At 48.4% G+C, this 12,696-nt stretch overlaps 6 protein-coding genes across 6 annotated transcripts; 3 read left to right on the top strand and 3 right to left on the bottom strand.

Annotated features, from left to right (window-relative positions):
• Window positions 1-973: 973 nt before the first annotated feature.
• On the top strand, window positions 974-1,776 carry ONS95_005700 (uncharacterized protein; the record flags this gene model as incomplete). Its single annotated transcript, XM_058499122.1, has 2 exons — window positions 974-1,241; window positions 1,412-1,776. 2 exons carry the CDS (start codon window positions 974-976, stop codon window positions 1,774-1,776), a joined length of 633 nt encoding a protein of 210 aa, XP_058351389.1.
• A 164-nt stretch (window positions 1,777-1,940) lies between these two features.
• Window positions 1,941-2,195, top strand: ONS95_005699 (uncharacterized protein; the record flags this gene model as incomplete). The annotated part of the gene is made up of 1 exon (XM_058499121.1): window positions 1,941-2,195. The coding sequence occupies one exon, from the start codon at window positions 1,941-1,943 to the stop codon at window positions 2,193-2,195; it is 255 nt and encodes an 84-aa protein (XP_058351388.1).
• Window positions 2,196-2,251: 56 nt separating this feature from the next.
• ONS95_005698 (uncharacterized protein) lies at window positions 2,252-2,623 on the top strand (the record flags this gene model as incomplete). The annotated part of the gene is made up of 2 exons (XM_058499120.1): window positions 2,252-2,278; window positions 2,330-2,623. 2 exons carry the CDS (start codon window positions 2,252-2,254, stop codon window positions 2,621-2,623), a joined length of 321 nt encoding a protein of 106 aa, XP_058351387.1.
• Window positions 2,624-5,322: 2,699 nt separating this feature from the next.
• On the bottom strand, window positions 5,323-6,934 carry ONS95_005697 (uncharacterized protein; the record flags this gene model as incomplete). The annotated part of the gene is made up of 2 exons (XM_058499119.1): window positions 5,323-6,719; window positions 6,772-6,934. The coding sequence occupies 2 exons, from the start codon at window positions 6,932-6,934 to the stop codon at window positions 5,323-5,325; spliced, it is 1,560 nt and encodes a 519-aa protein (XP_058351386.1).
• Window positions 6,935-7,263: 329 nt separating this feature from the next.
• ONS95_005696 (uncharacterized protein) lies at window positions 7,264-9,176 on the bottom strand (the record flags this gene model as incomplete). The annotated part of the gene is made up of 3 exons (XM_058499118.1): window positions 7,264-7,422; window positions 7,484-9,102; window positions 9,155-9,176. The coding sequence occupies 3 exons, from the start codon at window positions 9,174-9,176 to the stop codon at window positions 7,264-7,266; spliced, it is 1,800 nt and encodes a 599-aa protein (XP_058351385.1).
• Window positions 9,177-9,801: 625 nt separating this feature from the next.
• On the bottom strand, window positions 9,802-12,220 carry ONS95_005695 (uncharacterized protein). The gene has a single exon (XM_058499117.1). It carries the CDS (start codon window positions 11,829-11,831, stop codon window positions 9,948-9,950), a length of 1,884 nt encoding a protein of 627 aa, XP_058351384.1. The 5' UTR covers window positions 11,832-12,220; the 3' UTR covers window positions 9,802-9,947.
• Between the last annotated feature and the right edge of the window lie 476 nt (window positions 12,221-12,696).

Genomic DNA, 12,696 nt, shown 5'->3' with positions numbered 1-12,696 from the left:
TACTTGCCAACCACGGATTTGTGATATACATTACTAGCAAATGTTTTTTTTTCCAGTCTGTGTTGGGAGTAGTGATTTCCATTCATCTGGTCGACTTGTAGAGCTGCAAGCAAGTGCAAGCCCTCCTCCTCTGTTTTCTACCTTTCCCATTCATTTTCCTTGAACAACATTTAGCTCTCATCAATGTGTTTTGAATGGCCGAATCTTGAGCCAGATATATATCCTGAATATGCTCTTTGTCTTCAATCTTGTTCCATGCTGTGTATTTATTGACTTTGCACCATTGCCCCCAACTGCTTTGAATTACTAAGGAACTATTCTATTGTTAGCTTGCTAGTGTTTCTCATATTCATTGTTCTTCTTGTGCCCGACGAATAGTCGACCACGATACAATTCCGGGTTCCAATATATAATGTCGCTGGCTGGGGGCTTTTGCTTTGTTGCTTGGATCAGCATGGCCAGTATCTACGAAGCAGTCTGATGTGGGTGCCTTCTTCATGGCGACATATTGGTGGAATGTAGTCTGAATTGAAATGGCGCCAATTCCTGTTTACGTACCCCAAACCAATATCCTCAGCTCCTACCAGAGCAGTGCACCTCAAAGGAAAAGGTGCGTTTGCCGCAACCGTAGGAGGAGGACTGTTAGGAGGCCCTTTCCTGAAGTGGTAATCTCGTAACCGTCAAGAAATTCTAATCACTATCATCTGACAGCCGGCTAGTTTTCAGCTCATTGAGTGAAGTGCCTTGTGCCCTGCTGGTAAATTCTATAAATTAGCTTTTCCACCAAGATAGACGCGACTGAAATTATATGGATATCACGTGGATGTATCCAATCAAGGAGGCTATGGCGTCGAGTCACTAGTAGCTCCTTTGGGCGACTCTTCCTGAGATATCGATATCGCCAATTATCTCGACAAACTGCTTTCCTTATTGCAATTGCATGCTCACCTTCTACTACACAAAGCACATCACAATGGCACCTAAAAGAAGCACTGGCAAGCATCGGGAGCGCAATCGAGACGCGTTTTATAATTCCCTGCGAAATGGCCGCCGAGCCCTCCCAATCCGAAAACCTGTATATCCTGAAGAGCCGACCGAGCAGCACGTTATCGACAACATTCTCCTGACCCTCAAGAACTTCGACTTCCAGAGGATTACCAGGCAATCAGTTGGTGAGCTGGCAGCGAAGCTTGTGCACGAAGGCACGAAAGACATTGAACATGTCATGCTCCCTCTTGGTCGTAAGTTTAGTTTCTGGTGCATTTTTGATTACACCCCAGATGTTGAGCGCTCCCATCTGAGTTAGAAGGTGTCGCTGAGCTAATACCGACTTATGCATCAGGTTGTGGGATCATCGACTACGAAATTCGTCTTTAACAGCTTGGACCTGGTTCCTTGTATTCCGAAAAAGCTGTTGACTCGCCTACTGATTGTCTTTCCCCATTTGTGAAGCCGAGATTTACAAACACAATTGGAATCAAGGACAACGGCGCATCTACTCGTCTTGCGATTGTACTTGGTCGAATCGTTGGTCCTCATCAGCACAAAGAGCGACTTGTTCAGTCACGTTGGATCATCCTCCTTGACCAGACACACCTCTTGTGGGTTGTGTATGCCAACGGCATTGATAGGAAGGATGCTGCCACGAACGAGGATGGTAGTCCAGCTCCATATAGTGCTAACTGGAATACTGCATTTGGCGCTCGGAAGCAATTCGGCCAGAAGGCTATCCTCCTTGGTCTTCTCAACAAAATCCCGTTTAAGGTCGATAAGTAACTGCCTGACCCTGAAATTCATGGCATCGACTGGTCAACCACCTTCGCGTCCATCGACGAATTATCTACTCTTCCTCAGAAGCTGTTGGGTTCGGCTGCAACTGTCAAGCGTCTTCTCAATACTGATACTTATTCTTCAGGCTTCCACAATACAAAGACAGGAACATGGCATGGCTCAAGAACTTCTTGCGCTACGATCAGTTCTGCGACATCCTTGATGAGGCAAAAAAGGCCGAAAGACTTGTCATTGGTCGTCGACTTGCCGAGGCTGCTTGGTACAAGGTCGTGGTTCAGGCATACAAGTCCATGGATGAAGGAATGGAGCAACGGGAGGGGCATGCATTCCAGGCAAACTTAGAGTGTGTCAGTGATTGTTTGGCACGGGTTAGTCCAAATTCTTTCATGCATGCGAAATCGTGACTGATAAGTCACCGCGTCATGGAAAGAGTGTCTTCAAGTATTGGCTGGCAAAGTCGATGGCATACCCTGGTCTTGATCTAGTTGTGAGTGGCATTACTCGGGGTTGATCTTTATGGCTATTAACATTCAGCCAGACTGTCCCTAACGAGGACCCTGCCGGGGATTATCTGGCTGGCCTTACGGAGTGGGCACTTGCCATGCTGAAAGAGAACAAGAACCAAGGCAACTCGTCGTTGGCTATCCACTCTGCCGTAACTTCAAACCCCGAGAGTACTTTCAGCCATGAGACGGAGCCGAGTTCAATGGGATATGTGGATATGGGAGGGTTCACAAGCTTAAGATGGCGCCAGCATGAGAAGGTACATGCTGCTCGTAAGAAGGCAGAGAAGCAAGGCTTGGTTCGTAGAGTCGAAAATGTCTCTGTCTAAGGCTGTATAAGCGTGCTTATTTCTGATTCTGCCATGGGATCTGTAGTGTGTGGTCTTCGATCCAGGTACCTACCTACCTCACCTATACCTAGGTAGTATGGACGAGGTTCTGATCACGAGTTTCCGATCTCAATGAGTACGGGGTTTATGCATGGACTGTATTAAGAGGTATCTCGGGTACGCATATTCGTAGATGAATGAAGTACATGTATTCCGCACAGGCATTGCAGCTGTGTCATGGCTGAACCTCTCAAGGACGTATATGGCGTCAGTCTGTTCTCCTCTGTCTGTTGCTCCTTTTCCCAAAGACCTATCACAGCATTTCCCTTGAGCAGCTTTTTCTTTCCATCATTGACCTTCATCCACCACAGAATGACTAGACTCCAGGCGAGCCTTCTAGCCAAAATCGTCCATCGTGGTTCCCCAGCGTAGCCTAGCGAAAGGTAAAGATATGAATCCCACGCTTTCCGTCTCATCCTCTATCCTTCGAGAGCGAATTGATCCATTTTCCTGGTCATCGTTTATCCAAACATTTGTCGACATAACAATATGATAGTAACATGGCATCCTTCACCATCAAACACGATCCCGAAAAGGCGTAATCTATTTCCGGCAAAGTTGACATTTCGAGATCGTTTTCCAACACATTATCACACCCCTTCCCGTTCTATTCTCGCCCGCGAGCTGTGAATGATGCCCGCCCATACGAAAACGACCACAATACCAACAAGCATCATTATCAAAGGGAATGGCACTCTCGGGTTGACCATCGGATCGCTGCCGAAGTCCTGATCGCGGATATTGAGGACGGGCATAGCTTCTGCAGGAAGAACAAGACTTTTGAGCTCGTACAGGTAGCTGAGCAAAGCTGCGTTCCGAAGTCGTTCAACTCGATGGTTCCGTGATGTCGCTATCTGTAATGTTCATACAATATATTCTTCTCTTGGAGTAAGTTTATGATGTTGGGGAGAGCCCCAAGCTTGGGTCGCATGACCCCGAAACCAAAAACGTGGGGGAGCCACATTTGAGTTTCCGTGCATGATGACTATGACGAAATAGAAACCAACCTGCGAATCAAAAGGAAGTACAACTCGCCAAACTCACAGTTGGAGCTTCAGAGGTGAATCATGTGTGGGAAACGGGCAAATAGGGTGATTGATGTTGCGCATGGTGTAGTGAGAGGTTTGGGTGCTTTTTGATTGCCAAGAGGCTTGTGAAGAGCAGTCGGTTGTCATGGACTCAAGGTGGATTGTTCTTTCGCTACACACAAAGTCACCAGAATCACAGCCTTCTTCACTGTTATTGAAAGGTCCACAATTGGTAGACAAGGCTTGCGAGCAACAAAAATCATTCCGATGCAGCAGAATATCTTGATGTAACGGATCTCGACACCGGAATGCCGATTCCTCCGTCATAATCCAGACCCTAAAACAGTACTCTTTCCTGAAAAGGATTCATAAGTTCTTCAATATTAGAGTTTGATACGTCTTGCGTGTGTCTCTCGTAACAGGAAGATATATCAGACGACTTCTGTCATTTTTGCTCCACTCATGCTGTCTCGCTTAGCCCATTCCAAACCGAGCGGCATTTGTTTTGTTTCAATTTGATGCCAAGGCTTCCTGATACATAGTATATACACCGTACGTATATAACGATCTCATTATCCGCTCACAGCCCTCTTGCCCCGCGATCCGGACTCCAGCGTGGACGACTCGACGTTTCTCTTCCTGTCTCGCTCCAATTCATCTGCGCGATACAAGATCCAAACCCACTTCGTCATTGCCACAATCTTCGAGTCTATGAAGTTGTGACTTGCTGAGTCCGCCTTTCTGGGACTCATCACGTTTTTTCCTTGACTAATTTCATCTACCTCTGATACCCTCCTTCTCTGCTCATTCTTTGCATCCCAGTCTCGCTTCGCATGCCGCAGCAGTCGATATTTCTGACCACATATATCCGCCATGTGGACCACGCCAAAACTCACGAGAAGTATACAAAATATTTCTCCTTTCGATATAGGCTCATTAAATGGACACCGACACTGGTTGCAGCATAATTGGGGCGAATGCTGAACCAAGCGATGTGATCTCACGTGACATATGACTTGCTGCTGTGTGTTGTGTCGTGGAGGCCTTGGTGCATCGATTCGGGGCTGGCGTAAGAATTTCGAGATGTATAATGCCAAAGAGTTCAATGATCTTGTGGGCTGCTTGACCCATAATTTCAGCTGTGTTGTATTTAAGCGTCGGAGGACCATTTTGTTGTGTCTGTGACTGGCAAGATTGCAGGCAAGTAGACAGAACAAAGTCTGACGTGGAAAGAACTTCCTGTTATAAACGGTAGTTTCTGGTCGATATTATAATCCAGGGAATAGTACAAATGGATTTCGTGGCATGGAGCTTGCGGTTAAGCTAAAAATAGCGCGGAATGAGTTCGTGACATTTCGAAAACGACCAGTCCTTCCATTAGATCGACCACAAAATCATGTTAGGCCGCGGCTTGAGTTTAATGTGACAAGTTTATGTCACCACATTGCATTATGCTAGAATCTGCTAGAGGCGCTGAAGTAGCTCCCAGTCCATATTCATCTATACCTGGTTTGATACCGGGCGGGGGAACTTAAATATAATTCAGTAAATATACTCCACTGGTCTATGATCTATTCATATGTCTATCTTTCTGCATGTCCAACTCGGAGTTTACTGCAAATCATTCCAACTCGAGAACTTGACCTTCAGCCCGTCCGTGTCCGCAACCGAAAACACACCGATGATGGGACCCACGAAATCCGGATCGGTTATTTCTAGTGTGTCTATAGTCGCCAGAGGTAGCCATGACGGTGAGCTAGACGCTGTAGCATACAGCAACCGGTACTCCAACTCTGTGTACTCGATACAGAATGAGATTTCCTTTGGGACGGAGTCTAATAACTGGCGCGTGGTTTTGGCAATATCCTGCGCAGTGTTGACGATTTCAACGACAACAGAAGAGTCTGCCATGTCAAGGTAGATGCGGAAAAATCGATGCTCATCTTTGTAGCATGCGAGCCCAAACTTCAACTTTGCCGAGCCCCAGGTATCGTCGAAGTGGGAGACTGTAGCAGTCGTCTTCCCTTCAAGGACCCGCTGCCTTCTAGAAACAAAGGTAGGTGAGGACTCGGGGGCAGACAGATCGACGAATGATGGCGTTAGGGTGATAGCAGTACTGTCTTCTTCAAATTGATATCTGTCCAAGTGCGCGTCTCTGATGTAAAGATAATCAATACCAGGGGCTGCTTGTAGAGTAGACCCTGATAATTGAGCCCCAGAGTGGTTGATGACATCCGACCTGACGCGCTCCATCTGGAACCACTCACCATCGTATGTAGCAGGCGTAAGAAAGGTCTCCCTGCTCAATGGATACCTCCCATCGTTTTTGCGCACTGCCAGACAGACCACCCACCAGTGGCCTTCGAGATCTTGGAAAATGTCGCAATGTCCTGTATGCTGGATATACTCGTTCGTTCCGTACGCAGTCAGGATAGGGTTTTTCGGAGCTGCCTGGTAAGGACCCCATATGCTCCTCGAACGGGCTGCCGTCACCGAATGCGACAGATGAGTACCCCCCTCAGCAATGATCAGGTAGTACCATCCATTCCACTTGAATACGTGAGGACCTTCTGGATAGACGCCACCAGTCCCAGTCCAGATGGTTCGCTCTTCTGATAGCTTCTTACCGGTCTTAACATCAATTTCGAAGTTGTTGATCCGAGTGGCCGGCCCAGGAGTTGCTGACCCTTGGATGTATACTTTGCCATCATCGAAAGTGATGCCTGGATCAATGCCCTCAAAATCAAAGTAAACGGGATCGCTCCATTCTCCATTCCAAATATCCTTTGTCGACAGAATGAAGTTTTCCTTTTTTGCCCTACAATCGCCTTCGTTCCGTAAGGCATTTGTGCAGACGATATAGAAAGTGTCTACGTGATGGCGGATGGTCGGAGCATAGAGTCCACCAGTTGCAGGCAATATGCGGCCTCCTGTTTCTGGTGATGCAGGACTGAGGTTTGTTCTGGACTTTCGAAGACTGAGCTGGCTTTGACGATGGATTGCATTACCTGGAGATAGGAAGTGAGAAATACCAACCTCCTAATTCTTTTGAGCACGAACCGATATGTTTCCAGGAGCAGAGATCTTTCGATGCATAGATGGGCAAACCAGGGAACAAGTGAAAAGACGAGTTAACGACGAAGAACCAGCCGTCGACATGTATTGCCGATGGATCAGGGGCAAAGCCTGGTATGATTGGATTCAAAGATGTCTGTGGCGCCATTTCCCTAGAATTTGGGGCGTTGGAAGACGGTGTAAGTGGAGTGTAACTCTGATGGCTTCAGCACTCCTGAGGATATAACTTGTCTTGGAGAAGGTTTGGATAGAAGCAGATTACCATGATTCCTGATGAATCTGTGGCATGGTTCAGAGAAAGTGCTTTCTACGAATAATGCAAAGACTTCCTTCTGATCACAAGTTCTCTCCAAGACTTGTGGCCTCGGTAACATGCCAAGGCTGCTGCGGTGTTGCTGTGAGCGTGGGAGCCAACTATTCCCCGCGGAATTTAGGAGGCATCGCTTCCACACGGAATTTAGTCGGAGTTTTTCAAAATTATTGCCCGCGGAGTCCATCAGACGCTTTTGAGTCCAGTTGGGCTAGTACATCTAATAACTGCACCAGCTGAGACTGCGCTCGTGTCTTGATGCTCTCGTTGCTAGCGTTGTGAACCACTTCAAGGATGATACTACCAACTTTGCGAAGTCGTTGAACCTGGTCAATATCTTAGTAAGTCACTGCCAACACTCGTGAAAGCTTTCAAGAGTATACTAACAGCCGGCTCTCCCTGCATCTTGATGCACTGAAAAGGCGCAAGCTGGAGCTCGGCGAGAAAGTCTCGTGCTAGATCTATCTTTTTAAGGTGCTGTGAGAATTTGTTGTGGTCGAGCCCCATCACCTCGGGCGCGCCATGATCGATACACTTTTGTAGGATCACCAACTTGAGAGAGTGGAATGTCGTCATGATACTGCTTCTCTGCGCCCAGAAACACATCTTCTGATAGTGTGCTCCATCAGCATCTGGGAACCGGTCGAGATATTGGTCGGGGCTTCGCAACCACCGTGGGAAGCTGTCAATCAGACATGCGAATTCTAGATACAGATCAGTTAGCTTGCTTGCATTGGTGCCGTGAACCTCTCCAACTGCCGCTTCGGTTTGGCATTGGGAAGACAAATGAGCCTGAATGCGCCTAGAAGGCTTCAAAGCCGTAATTATATCGACTGCAGCGGACGTAATGTGCCTTTTCAATACAAATCCTTCTTGAACTTGGTTTTCAAGGGGCGACAGGTTTATTGTCTTTTTCATGTCGAGCAGAGGGACCTCTTCATTGCCCCTCTCCAACAACGTCAACTCGCCATCAAATACTCGTTCGTTTATGATACAAAGACGGTCGTCGAGGGCCGTAGCGGACTTGTCAGAAAGATATAGTAGCCAGAAAATTGAACGTAATAACTGCGACTCAATAGTCGACTCCCGGATGACAGAGGACTCATCATACAAGCGAAGTCTGAGTGCGAGCATCTCAGCCTCTCCATAGTAATGATTAGCTTCCCCATTTCTACCAGTAGCGTTCTGCGTTGCTGAAGACTGCCAGACACGTATGATCAACGAAGTCCAGTCAGGACTTTCGAGATCGATCTCCTGATATGCTTGGAGCATTGCTCGTGATGCTTTCAGAAAAAGCAGCGCCAGTACAGCTTTCTGGGGAATGTACGATTCAGGTGCTACGGACAAGACCAGGGCACAGAGAGCTGTAAGGAGGGTGAAATGTTTCTCCATGCCTAGCTGCAACAGTGCCTCGGGTTGCTGTGCTACTAAAGATGACTCCACGGTATCCGCTGGGCTACTCATAATCGTGCGGAGCTGGAAGATCGAAATGCCGGCACGGAGTGTGGGTTCGTGGCAAACAGGCGTGTTGGGAAAAAGGAACATCATGAACAGGTCGACGCACTTGGTCACCAGTTGTGCAGTATTCTCCTTGGTTAGCAAGCAATCCACTTGCTGGACCAAATTGGTAAGGATGCGTGTGGCAGCTGAACTCGGTTCGTCGGCAGCAGGGGAAATGGGAATAGATAGTGCGACTGTGCCTGTGCCCGCTTCGTGTGGGGAAAGAGGAGGATGGCTGGTCGCCGTAGAATCCACAATTATAATGGATTGGGAATTGGATGGGCTGTTCGACCACGCCGCAGAGTTGATCGCGGCCGCGGCATCGCTACTCGTACTACTTTGCGGAGTGGTCGGTGATGAAGGGAGTGAGAGGCTCGCTGCTGGTCTCTGGCTGGCCCTTCCTCGCTTCTGGGGGATGATCGTGTACCTGCAAGGGATCCGGGAGGTCTGGCAGCTTGCGCAAGGGTCTGCAGAATCGCACTTGACTTTGCGTCGTTTACAGCAGTCTGGATTTTATTAGAGACAATTTTGATTTAGAGTGACAGGAAGGTAGCATACCGCAGGCACGGGTCACATACATGGCGTCGCATGAGGCCTGCTCCCTTACTGGAGGATGAGCTGGACTAGAGAATAGAAGATCGTTCGATGGATAGCCACTTTCTCGGGCAATCGGCCAAATCGAAGAATTACCGTAGAATAAATCGGACGAGTAGGTCTTCTCAACAGCGACCTCTCTCTTTTCGACGGCCGAGCTTATGCGAGTCGAGAAGTGGAAAGTCAGCAAAGGGCGAGCATGGGGTCTATATGCTGTGTGGGGTAAATAATCCGCGGAATAATACCTCCTCCAGAACATAGGCAAGCTAAGCTAAACCCTGTCGAACTGAGAAGAAATCCGAGATAATGGTCAGTGGTAACTGATTGATTGTGGATTCCTCATGACTCGGATCTTTTCCTCCCTAGAGGAACCAGGGCCACAATGCCAAGATCGACGAAGTTTTTAAACATCCCAATGATTCGTTACCACGAGAGGACCTGTCCATGCGGCTGTGCACCAGACACTGGCCCAGGTGACACATCCCTATTAAAGACCCACTCATAATAGATAAGTTTTAATCCAATCCATGTTTTTGACATAAAGAAATACAATTTTTCTTATTTGAAGCTCATCACTGGCGCACTTGGAAGAGAATTTGAAAAGTGAGGGAGTGGCAATGCAATATCTGATCCTTTGAAAATATAAACTAGTTCTTAGGAACAGCTGAAGGAACACTGCAGCGCAAATGATTCGATTGAAAAGGCCAAGATAACAAGCCATTCTGTACAAGCTGTTCGCCTCCTTTCAGTTGCCCACCTATGTGTAGTTTTGAGGCTGGAAGTACTTTTTGCCGTCAAGCTCTGTCACAAGCGTGCCATTTGCAATAAAAAAGTTGACCATGAAATCCATCTCAACCTGCAAGCCGCCGGGTCCAGTCTTCTTGGTGTTAATCACTTTCCCGATGGTCTGGGTCAGATCCGAATACCAGTCGATGTGGTGTGTGCTCAAGTTGATAGCCTCAGATTTGACTCTTTCTGTCCCGTTGAGGAAGATCTTGCCATCATCAGAAAACTCAAAATAATCAACATCAACAGTATCATTCCCAAGCAGAACTTTTGCGTGTCCAGATGCCTGGCCCTCGAGAATATAAGTACCTCCGGGTATCTCTGGGCGTATCGGTGGTTGGCTCCCGGTTACATATGGCTCACCCCAAGGGACGACGTCTGAGGCAGTCTTCACGTTGGGTGGGGGACGCGGCTTGCGGTTTGTTAGAGTCGCGACTACCATACGCTGGGCGATTCCATCTCGCTCCTTGGAGGGGTAGCATGGCAGGGGGTTTTGGCCACCGCATGCAGGAGAAATTGTCTGTTCTTCCCAATAGACGATTTTGGTACCGTCAAAAGACCATCGAGGGTCCGCTCTGCCGTTCCACTCAGGATCGTTGAAATCACCGCTGCCTGGTATACCAGATCCTTGATCATTGATTCTCTGCCCGAAGTAGTCACCACGGTCACCATGTGGATCTAGCAAGTAGGGTCGGAAGAATCTTCTCCGCCCGTTATTTCGGACAGACGAAGTAAGAGTCGTGGTGACAAGATCGGTGAGAGGAGGGATATGGTGCATTCCAGAAAGCCATGTATTTCGGTCAGTCCCACGGGTGTCCATGATTGCTATCCAATTATCATGTCGGGAAATATCGATCGGATCAACATATTCGTGATGGCTCGTCAATCGGCGGTTCGCACCTGTCGTCAAGTCGGTAGCAAAGGCATCGATATTGGATGATTCGGCGGCTCCTCCAATCGAAACCACTTCCTTACCGTCACCACTGAAGCCTCTCAATTCGCCGACGGAGATCGCATTTGGCGTAATGATGACCTTGTCGCCTTTAACTCCGACTTTCGTCGGATTCTTGAGGCTATCAAGCCGAGTCACTTTGATCAAGTCATATCGAGGACCAGACGGCAAGCCGGTCTTCGGCGACGGATTGAAAGAGAGTCTTGAAAAATATCCATTCTGACCGAGCTTTCCATTGATAACGCTAAAGGCATTAAAGCCCAAATGTACGTTGTCGGGATGTAGACGTAGTTCCCTTATTTCACCGCCAGGCCCAGAGCCGTCAGGACTGACATTCCATCTGATGGGATAAACGTTGGTGGTCTCCCGGGTGCATTTGTTGCTGGATAACCCATATTTCCCACAGTCAACGATGCGCAGGCCAGCAAGTACACGCTTGCCGTCCAGGAATGCTTGTGGGTTATCAAACATGCCTTCCTCGTGGGGAACGCCGCAGGTGAGACACTTCCAGGAGTCGCCATTAGGAAATGTTTTGCCATTCGCTTTGACCAAGATGAGCTGCGATCCGTTGTAGATGCTCGCCGGGTGAGGCTCAGCAGGAGCACCAACAAAGTTCACCTCGGCGAAGACGTGGTCCCCATCAGGTAGGAATCCTCCTCCCTGAAAGTAGGCAGTTGTTCCAAGACAACCGGTTCCCCTTGGATTTGCCTTCTTGTCACAACCACCAACAGGTGCGTCGTCGGCTATGGCAGGAGGGAGGAGCAGTTTTCTCAAGGAAATCGGCTCAGGTTTGGGAGGAGGTGGTAGTCCGTTCACTGAAGGCTCTTGGACATTGCCACGAATGGACAGAGACTCGGTCGTGGCGGCGGCGAGCAACAACAGGCAGGTCAAAGAAACTTGCATGATGAAACCGTAAACAATGGCAGACAGCAATCTAGAAGCGAGATATCTGGGTACTGCAAGAAGTTGGGGAAGTTGCCATGACACACATGACAGCAAATGTAGGTATTTATACTTACGCAGAACTGACTACGTACCCAATATTATCCAGTATCGAGCATGTCAGAGAGCAGAGCCTTGACTGACCGGAAGATCGTCTCGGCTCCAGCTCATTCCCATACAAGCTGGTTGCTCACATGGTGGAAAGGTTCTCTAGAGATTTCCCCAGCGGATCTTTTCTGCAAACATCATGCAGGATCGTGGAGAGGTTGGGGTTGTCAACATCTCCACAGATGAGATGGAGCGGCTCATGCTTGAGGTCCCCTCGGTTTGTGGTCATGGTTGTGGTTGTGTGCGGAGAGAGCCAATAGAACTAAATTCCGAACCATTTAATCCGCGGGGGCTCCACCAAAACCTGACGCCAGGACAACGGCCCTCAATGTGCTTCCTGCGGGGTACCTGGTCGAAGCCATGGCAATAAGCCTGGAAAGAGAAGCTCCCCCGGATTTCCTTCAGCAGACACAGTGCGTCCCCCGACCAAGGCTTTGGGATTATTGAATTGGCGCATTGGCGCTTTGTCGTTTCGTCGTATTGCCGTATGGCTGACTGGCAACCATTGACCGAGTGGAGTGACTGACCACCAGAACACCAATCCTAGAAGCCCACTCGAACGGGACCCAACAAATCATCCAACTATGTATGTATCCAACTTGAGGTTGCAATATAAGTATCATGAAAGCTCTTTCGCATTTCCTCTCTTTTTGTTTCTTCTCTTTTGTCCTCAATCCTTCGAGCTGAAGTGGCTGCTCAACGCGTTTGGATTATTTCA

Source organism: Cadophora gregata (genome assembly GCF_030347475.1).
Source record: "Cadophora gregata isolate MNR1 chromosome Unknown scaffold_16, whole genome shotgun sequence".
Classification (NCBI taxonomy): Eukaryota; Fungi; Ascomycota; class Leotiomycetes; order Helotiales; family Ploettnerulaceae; genus Cadophora; species Cadophora gregata.
Note: the sequence above shows the minus strand (reverse complement) of the source record. Positions and strands in the feature narration are given on the sequence as shown.

What these genes read in the sequence shown, in the direction of transcription:
- ONS95_005695 (XM_058499117.1), bottom strand. Translation starts at nt 11,831, where the DNA reads ATGCAAGTTTCTTTGACCTGCCTGTTGTTGCTCGCCGCCGCCACGACC.